Genomic DNA, 10,806 nt, shown 5'->3' with positions numbered 1-10,806 from the left:
TTAGTGTTATTCGTCTTAAAATACACTTAAATTTTAAGCGGTTTTCACGGTTTTTTGGTTGGTTCACTTACCTTGTTATCATATCGTGATGAAATGTCAAAAAGGGTATCTGACGCGGTTCAAGTGGGGTCAAAAAGCTTGGGTAAAGCTCTCATATGAGATGTAGGGAAAGAGTAACTGAAACAATTATGTATCGTTCGGTTTAGAGATACGTGATGCATGAATCCTGGGTGCGTGCGTTCGGAAATTACTAAGAACTATAAAGAATTCCGGTTAGCGATGAAGACCTAATGGCACCTTTTGTACTGAAGTGTAGAATATACTCGCATATAAATGCAATCTATATGGGCAGAAAATCAGTGCCTAAATTAACCTCATATCAAGAAATACGTTGTATTGCTACGTTTAACAGATGGCGCTGCCATTGCAGTAAAAAAAATAAGCTATAAAAAAAATATTTATTTTATCTGTGCCAGGCAAATACACGTGCAACAGGTATATTTAAACAAAAACAAGAATGCAACGTTTTAGAAATTTGAAAGCAATAGCTTGACGAGTTTTCAGATTTCGAACATAGGAACATTTATATTTTTATTTAAATGGTTAAATAAAAGGCGTCAGGTTCGCGCCGCCCAGGACGACCACTGCTGACAATTCGTCGGCAGTTCTCGTCAGAGCTTCGAGACGCGGATCTGACTTGGGAGGATGCAAGGGAGCTGGCAGCCGACAGAAAAGCCTGGAGACAGTTTGTGGACTCCATATGCTCCACCTAGGGAGCGGATATGGTTTTATTTGAATGCAATGTTGAAGAGGTGAAGATTGTTTGCATGTAGATACGTAGGCAGAGGCGTGCATTATATATAGGCAGGAAAGCAGTGCCTATCCTGGATTACTCGCGTTCCATATAGAAACACAACCAGTGCCTACTATGCCTTATCCTTGCCCAACCCTACTGCCTAACCTGATTAAAAAGAGTTCACGTATTCGTGGAAGCTTGGATGTAACTGACATCAATAGTAAGGTAGAGCAAAGGCAATTGAGATGGTATGGGCAAATAGGATGCAGAGAACCTGATCATGTTGTGAAGACATGGCCTAGTTGACGTTTCCCAAGATAAAATAATGCATAGTCTGAGGACGAAGAGATTCTTTTTTATATATTTGTATACATTTATTTAAAGCCAAGCCACCTTGTGTGTCTTGTCGGTGAAGTTCTTTTTCAATACATTTTTTATTGTTTTTAACGATTTTAACCTAATAGAAAATACAACACACAAAATAGAAAAAAATTAAGAATATAAATATTTTACATTTTTCATAAAATTAACTCTTGATCATTTACCCATTCCTTTATTTTGCCTTTGTTCCATATTTTATTTTGACTTCTAATATCCGTCGGCAAAAACAAAAAAATAAAAATGTTCGGAACGATATATTGCAGAGTTCGACTCCCATATTTATTGTTAATTCTTGGGACTATCAAACCTTCGTTGTGTGTAAATCGTGTATCATGGTTGTGTACTAAAGGAGATGATTCAGAGACGATTATTTAGGATCTCAGCCTTGCATTTTTTTTCACCTTTGAGCATCCATCATATATCGTTTGCCCCAAATTTGTCTTAGAGGATAAATGAGGAAGAATACTTTCATGCTTATTTTTGAACTCCATTCTTCACTTCCATACATTAGGGTAGGAACCACAGACCGTCATTTATGTAAATTTATTAAATTTAAATGTAAAATTAATGATAAATTTATGTGTAAAAGAGTTGTAGGAAATATTGCCTCTGTGAATATATGTATGATTATGTACCGTACGATTAATTTTCTCTTTTGTAAAATCATATTCAGATCAAATATAATGATACACGTTGCCAAAATGATTATGTAGGTATTATGTCTTCATTTAATATAAACCACTGGTTCCTATCAATAAAAGTAGTATTTTGTGAAACCGGCCGTGATTTATATGGCATCGAATTCGCTTGCATCACCCTCCTTAGGCATAAACACTTTGCTTACGAGACAACATAATAATTTGACCGAGTACTGCACACATAACCGCTAGATTCCTTTGTCTCACTTAGCCTTAAGTGATGTATTGTTGATACGGATGATAATTCACTGCCATCTGTATACAACAAAAAGCCGAAACACCGCGGTGCCTTCACGAAATCACTGTAATTTGTTCAAATTAAATATAGATTTAACGCTGAAAAAGCTGGAATCTACAGCCATCTATCACAGGCAAACGCGGGGCAAATTGAGAGGTATCATTTTGCTGTCAAAAACAGTATCGACAAAATTCGGTAATCTGTAGACACAAAGTTTTTAGACGTATATTACTGAAAAAAGAACGCAATAAAAATAAATTGATCAATTTGATAATCACGACGTCAATTGTTTATGTTACCTGCTCTAGTTTTGATATATAAACAATACCGATGTATAGAAGTAAAGCACGGAGATGGCAAAAGAAGGAGTAGACTGAATGCAGTCGAAATATGATCTCTCAAATGTGTCGCCTACTTTCAAAATCCGCCAGATCCAATTGTATTAGATTTTAAAATATATACTCTATCGGAATGCCAAATGTGGGTTTTATTGTTTAAAATGTTTTTATACTAGAAAACCCTGCTAAAAAATACTTAAAAACAGCGAAGTATTTCAAATTCGGCTATATTATCGGCGTATCGGCGTATCGGCCAATCAGAGAGCGAGGATAGGTCAAAAATTAAGATGACGTCATTATCGATTTGTGTCTCGTGTTTTTTTTTTAAATACTGAATAATTTTTGAAAAGATGTCAAAAATAATATGAAAATTAAAGAATGTGTTGAGATGGTTTGAGCATTTGATTCAAATGGGCGAAGAAAGAACAATAAGACATATTTTTGACGCGAATTAAGTAGGAAAAAAGAGCAAAAAAAACCACAACTTTCACATAAAATATTAATCCACTTATTGATCTTTTTACTGTGCAACAGATCTTCTTAGGTAAAACCTGAATATTTTTTCTCCATTTGGAAAATAATTAATATATTTTTAAAAAATAATTAAAAATAATACCTTTTCTTCGAAATGCAAAAACAAAACTTTCTGCCCTGTGGCGGGTAAATATTATGTTAAAAATATGCCGCTTTCGCTGGAATAAAGTACATTTTCTGGGCATCCCCAAAACATATACAACTGAAAATCGACGATTTTTGATTTATGACGTTCTTGAAAGGAGTGAGCAATATTTTTAGATAGTTTCAGCATCATTATCAGTCTTTTTTATAGTCACAATATATTGTAAGAAATAATGGTATTTTAGAAAGTAAAATTGAGCTTAAATTGTCAAATATTCTCTAATTATCGGTTTTGCCCCATTCGTGACATCGCCATATTGGTTTGTAAGATAAAGAATGAGTATAAATATTATAGTAGTTAATTGACCCTTTAAATGATTGCGTTTAATCAATAGTCATAAATATACGAGTTAACTACATATCACAGCGACCTTTCTGTCGATAATATACACCCACACGATACACAAATATAAGCCATTTAGATAAACGCGACGTAAACAATTTTGACATTTTCATTAGCTTTAAATTTGGTCAACTTATGCTGTAATAATCAGAAGTTGTTTATAAACTTTCAAATAAAGTTTCCTTAAGAAAGTTTGACGTGTTAACCCTTTAAAGCATGATTAATTAATGAATTTAACTTTTTTTTTATATCTCAACATAGATGAAGAAGATGTGGAAGTATGGGCATTTGTAGGGGTTAGAAAGAATTTGTAGGGGTTTTTCAGGTTTTAAGTGGATTTATGCCACTCGATCTGAGGATTAGAGAGCTTGCTGAGGCATACGCAGTCAAGAAAAGCCTTATCTTGCAGGACCTGCCGGAAGACAGATTCTACCAGGGAGTTGGAGACTACTTCTCCCTCCCTCATCCAGCTGAACGACTTTCCATAGATCACGGCTACGATGACCAGACTCTACCTGGGACATTGCAGGAAGAGTTGAGGATCTTCACCGATGGTAGTCTCTTGAACGGCAAAGTAGGTGCAGCTTTTGTACCCTTCGATGGCGTGAGAGAGCTGCCTTCGAGGAAGTTGAAACTCGACGACTTCTGTTCTGTGTTCCAGGCGGAACTTTATGCGATCAAAGAAGCCTTGTTTTATGTTTTGAAAAAACCCCCCAACAGATGGAAGCAGATAACGATCCTGACAGACTGTAAATCTGGCGTCCACGCAATAGCGGACCGAAATTCGATCAACCCTATTGTCATGGACATCAGAACAGATATTCAAAAGTTAAGATGCAGACACCAGAATGTGTATATCGGCTGGATAAGGGGTCACTGCGGTATCCTAGGGAACGAAAAGGCGGATGAAAAGGCCCGGGAGGCAACACTCAAGAAGACTGCCCCTGACTATGCCAACTTCCCGCTAAGTTTTGCCAAAAGGAAAATTAGAAGCAGGACCCTCCAACTCTGGAACGATCGTTATTTGAACGAAACCACCGGAAAGGTAACCAAAATGTTCTTACCAACCATTTTCCATGCCTTTGATTTCAAGAGACTGCAGAAACCTGGCTTTGAGCTCACTCAAATCCTTACGGGTCACGGTGGGTTCATGAGCTACCTACATCGTTTCAAGATCTCCGAGATCGACAGCTGTACGTGTGATGATGAGACATCTCAAGATGTCCCTCACCTGTTGATGCTTTGCCCCCTTTTCAGCTTTGAAAGACAACAGCTGGAGGCGCGTTGCAGGAGCCTGGGTGAGGATCTATCCAACATCGAATCCGTGATAGTTCATAAGGAATTGTCACGAGAGGTAGTATCATACATGATAAAAATAGTGAAGGACATTGGTAACATAAACCAAAGTAGGACACAAAATGCCGAACCCTCTTCTAGTGGAACGGAAGGTCTGCTGATGACAGTCAACAGTCCGCCTTCTCCTGAGGAGTTTTACGTGGTTTCCTCCCAGCAATGAGCAAATGCAGAGAAGTTCCTATTTGACCCACACTAGATGATCCCTCCTGTTCCCAACACAGATTCAAATAAAAACATATTTAATTAGCTAGAAGAAACAAAAATCCACTAAATGATCTATAAACCTTGTACATAATAAGCAAGGTAAATAATAAATGCAATTCCCATCTAAAAAAAAAAAAATTTGTAGGGGTTACGACCGTCATAGGCTGGTCTTTGACTATCGTAAGCCCTGCGAATGCCCATACTTCTATTTTCTTCTTCATCTTTTTTGAGATGTCAAAAATAATTTTAAAAATAACTCCTAATTGGAGACAATATAGACTTGTTAACAAGTTGACACACTCATAATTTTGTAAATGAATTTTATGTAAAATTTATTAATAAATAATTTATTTGAAAATCAGTATTTTTTTCTGTCCGCCTCCGTAGTGTAGTGTTTAGCACATTTAGCTACAATACTGGGGAAAAAAACCTAATTAATAATTCAAATACCAATTTCTCAACTGATTACAATCGGCGTTACAATCGGCCATATTTTACAAATGTATTAATTTTTTTACCAGTATGCCGAAGGATCTAAGACTATTGCATCCTATTCTCTCTGCCTACTCCTATGGTAATCCTGCGTGAGTGTTATTGAGTCAGTTGGTTTGGACATTATTTTTTTAAAATTTCATTAATTGATTCGGCAGTCACTTTGTGGTAAAACTTATACATTTTTAGTTAAAGTTTTACAAAGTAAATACCACTTTTTCTTAAAATCTACTGTGATACGTGTTTCGATGCATTCCGCATCATTTTCAAACACCGTAATCATACGGTGTTTGAAAATGATGCGGAATGCGGAATGGAAAATAGTGGTATTTACTAAGTAATTCAAAATTTATTTATTATTCAAAGTACTTTTTGGAATAATAAAAAGATTTGGTTTTCTGTGCAATCAAGCGAGCTGAGATATTAAAGTAGTCTCTTTAAAAAAATTATAATTGGAATTATGTGTACTTTCCTCCTACCGTTACGTTGGCAAATAAGGGGTTAACATCCCTACACTAATGCCGTTATTATTCCAGCTTCCGAAATGGGTGTTTATTTTCAAACGGATTACAGACGTGATTTCACCCTGAACACACAGCTTTCATAATTTCGTTTCATTCCATCAGAATTAAAACATCGCATTGGTGAGGACGAGCAAACAAATAAATATTTATTTGTTCATTGTTTTGATTTACACACTACATCCGCGTCGACGACCAAATTGGGACGTTTTATTTGTGTGATGACATGGATTACTTATATATTCAGTTCTTTACTTTTTTGACATGTTCGAGATGTCATATCGCCATTGTCATATATCGCTCACTCCTTTCAAGAACGTCATAAATCAAAAAACTTGAATTTTCAGGAGAACGTTTTTAAAGTTGAAAAATATAATACAATGTATTAAAAATAAATATCAAGCCACTTTTTAAACTTTTTACTTTGTATCTGATCTTTTTAAGTAAAACCTGAAGGTTATTTCTCCATTTGAAAAACATTTAGTTTATGTAAATAAAAAATGAAACAATGCATTTTCTTGAAAATGCAAAAACAACACTTTCTGCCCTGTAGCAGGTAAATATTAAGTTAAAAATATGCCGGTTTTGCTGGGATATAGTACATTTTCTGGGTATTCTGAAAACATGCGCAATTGAAAATTGACGATTTTTGATTTATGACGTTCTTGACAGGAGTGAGCGATATGTCAGGGTATGCTTGGCTGCAATAGTTTAGAGACTAGAAGGAATGTGTATTTGATTACGCATTTTTTCGACTGTTGCACGGTATGATCGATAATCCTGAAATTATCCCAAGCATTGGTCTGTATGTTCCCGATAGTTACCTAAGACAGCGTCGGCATAGATTGTTTCACATTCCTATACACAGGACCAACCTGCCGATGGTTATGCCTGTAGGAAGAGCTACCGCTATGTAGAACAGTATCACATTGGATATTGATCTGTTCCATGTGTCCGAAGGAGTTTTCCGAAGCGGGATTCTTCTACACATTTAACAAGAGTTTTCTTGCTTACTTTTCAATTTGTTTTTTAATGTATACGCCTTAAATGTTAGTTTGTAATCTATATATTAATTGTTGAATAAATTGAAATTGAAATATCGCCATTAATAAAAGTGTCATGTCTAAGTTAGACAACATCTGGAAAGACCGAGATGTGAGTAACAACACCAAGATAAGGTTTGTCAGGAGCTTGGTCCAATCAATTTTGCTCTATGCTGTTGAAAAATGGACCATAAAAGCAAAAGAAAGGAGAAAAAATGACGCCTCTGAAATGAAATGTTGGAGTCGCGTGCTCCGAATTCCTTGGACAGCTAGTCGCACCAACAAGTCCATTCGTCAGGAGTTACACTTGGATGGCTTGACTCTATACGTGGTAGATTCTTCAGTTCTTTGGACACGTTGCGCATGGCAATGAGGATAGACTGGAATGACTGGTTGTGATTTGTAGCCTGGAGGGAAAAAGAAGGACAGAAAGATCCCCACACGACGACCGATCAAGTTAAGACAGCAGCAGGCACCTCGGTGGTGATGGTTTCGAAAAATATACTGGAATGGCGAAAGGAGGTGACATTTTTTAATAGATTTATATTATCCACAGACACTTCGTGATGGAATTGCATTTTTAATTTATTATTAGATTAAAACCAATATTTTTAGCTTTTCTACTTTTTTTATTTGACCAGCGACCGGGTTTCGTCGTTACCGACATCATCAGACTGGTGATCCAGTCTGACGATGTCGGTAACGACGAAACCCGGTCGCTGGTCAAATAAAAAAAGTGGAAAAGCTAAAAATATTGGTGACGTGACATTTGTTGTTGCAAACCAATCCACAAGATTTGACCATCGACGAGAGATAAAATGTGCCATAAAAAAAACTAACTAACTAACTAACCATCACGCTGCTTCCCCGCAGGGGTAGGCAGAGAGAATAGAGCGCCACACCACTCTGTCCTTGCAAACATTCTTCGCCTCTTCCACGTTCATGCATCTCCTCATACATACCCTCCGATTGTTACGACTCCTAACCTGACCACTTTCAAGTATTTGGCATACCTGATCGTGCCATGTTTTTCTCGGTCTTCCTCTGCTTCTTTTCCCACTAACATTCGCCTCATAAATTTGTTTTACCATAAAGTTTGTGCCATAAAGTCGCAGCATAAAACATTCAAGAATGTTATAATATAGACTACCTTTACACTGTGGGTTTATTTAAATTTTTACATTAAAAAAATGAAAGTTACCGTGTGGGAGAGTGCCTTGCAATATATAAAATACAATACAAAATTAGACGCATCATTTAGTGGAGTTATTGTGTCATCCCACATATACTGTCTTACCATTGTATGATTTTAAACACATCGCAATTTCGACACATGCAGTCCTTCAAAAATGAACAATCGTGAGATGAATCGGTAAGTTGATGACCCATATTCGTAACTTTTATCTCAATATCCGTAGACCTTTGATAAATAAGAATATATATCATATAATTTTTTGACTTTTCATCAAAGATGAAGAATATGGGCATTTACGGGGCTGGTCATAGGCTGGTTTGAGTGATCATATTCTTTTTCAACTTTGATGATAATAATAATAATAATAAAACCCTTATCCGCACCCCAATGGTGCATAGGGCACTGCGTCATATAAACGCAGTGTCATCTGAATGGTTTACACAGGAAGGAAAGGTGATCAGCCCTCCGCAACTTTGATGAGATGTAAAAAAATAATATGAAAATAGCTCCTTTAATTGGAGATAATCCAGATTTTGTGAACAAGTATTTGGACATACTCAAAATGTTGTAAAGTTTAATTTTTTGCGTTATGGCCCTTTAGCATTTAACCAGCGATATTCATATACTTATAATAAAAGCACACCAGTCGGCCCGCCAGGCCGATTCGGGCCTGGAAAAGCGGTACATATTTTAGTTTCGTGATTTCACACACAACAGCGCGGTTTCCCTTCACCGAATCCAGTTTCTGTACACCCACGCGCAAAAATCTATGCGGATCACTCTTGTCACGTGACCGCTGAACCATTCAGGCTGCCTGTAACGAAAGAGTGCTCTATTCGATAGAAATCAATATTTACTCCGTTCGTACTTACATGCTCCATTCAATGATTTTTTTCGCGCCTACATGAAACGTGTTTGAAAGGAAAATAAATTTTGTGAATTTTATTTTTAGAATTCATATGCGAATCTTACCAAAATAACGTTTCACTAATGGAGTAGGCTATATGTATATGCATATATATATATATATATATATATATATATATGTATATATATATATACATATATATATATATATATATATATATATATATATATATATATATATATATATATATATATATATATATATATATATATATATATGTATATATATATATATATATATATATATATATATATATATATATATATATATATATATATATATGTATATATATATATATATATATATAATATATATATATATATATATATATATATATATATATATATATATATATATATATATATATATATATATATATATATATATATATATATATATATATATATATATATATATATATGTATATATATATATATATATATATATATATATATATATATATATATATATATATATATATATATATATATATATATATATATATATATATATATATATAAAGATATATATATATATTATATATATATATATATATATATATATATATATATATATATATATATATATATATATATATATATATATAAATATATATATATATATATATGTATATATATATATATATATATATATATATATATATATATATATATATATATATATATATATATATATATATATATATATATATATATATATATATATATATATATATATATATATATATATATATATATATATTTAATCTCGGTGGTGTAGTAGTTAAGCGTGTTAAACTACTGTACTGGAGGTTCTGGGTTCAATTCCAAAGTTGTTTGGGGGGGGGGAGGGGCTGAAAATATTTGTTTAATATTAGCCTGGACTGGTCTTTGAAGCGCGGGAGTGATCATCTTGCCTTCCTGTAAGTAATGATCAAGATAACACTGTGTTAATACAATGCAGTGCACCATTGTGAAAAAGGTTGGATGAAGAATATTTACATTCAAAATTTCATAATTGATGGCGCAACAATCAGCCATACTTCCAAACCTGTGACTTAACTATGAGCCTATCAAAATTGCATATAAACCATACATAAAGATCCAAAATACAAATTAATGTAATGTAGACGTTCATTAGTGTGAATGATTTTCCGAAACCGGTAGTCACGAATAAGTGTTAATGAAAGTGGTATTACAAGTGAACAATAGATTACAAGGGGAGTGTTTTTTTTTTCACCAAGTAAAATTAATATTATAACAATGATGACAATAATTGACAATATTTATTTCTGGCTCATAAATCAATTCATTTAAATTTTATCCTATTTCATTATGGATCGATTCAGCATTAGCTTAAAGGAATTCACCATCATCATCATCAGCCTGTGTCCTTCCACTATTGAACGTAGGCCTCCCGCATGAGTCTCCATCCTCTTCGATCCTCCGCCTTCCGCATCCAGGTCACTCCCGCTATTCTTCTTATATCGTCAGTCCATCTTGTAGGGGGTCGGCCGATGCTTCGTTTGCCAGTTCTTGGGCGCCATTGCAATACTTTTCTTCCCCATCGACCGTCGTCTCTTCGACAGATACGTC

At 34.4% G+C, this 10,806-nt stretch overlaps 1 protein-coding gene across 1 annotated transcript; it reads left to right on the top strand.

Moving 5' to 3' along the window:
• Positions 1 to 3,812: 3,812 nt before the first annotated feature.
• Positions 3,813 to 4,665, top strand: LOC148299013 (uncharacterized; the record flags this gene model as incomplete). Its single annotated transcript, XM_088276453.1, has 1 exon — positions 3,813 to 4,665. A coding segment is annotated over exon 1 (853 nt), but the record flags the coding sequence as incomplete, so codon positions are not given.
• Between the last annotated feature and the right edge of the window lie 6,141 nt (positions 4,666 to 10,806).

The sequence above is a fragment of the Brachycentrus maculatus genome, unplaced genomic scaffold, assembly GCF_059751285.1.
Source record: "Brachycentrus maculatus isolate JH-2025_06_01 unplaced genomic scaffold, ASM5975128v1 h1tg001425l, whole genome shotgun sequence".
Taxonomy (NCBI): Eukaryota; Metazoa; Arthropoda; class Insecta; order Trichoptera; family Brachycentridae; genus Brachycentrus; species Brachycentrus maculatus.
Note: the sequence above shows the minus strand (reverse complement) of the source record. Positions and strands in the feature narration are given on the sequence as shown.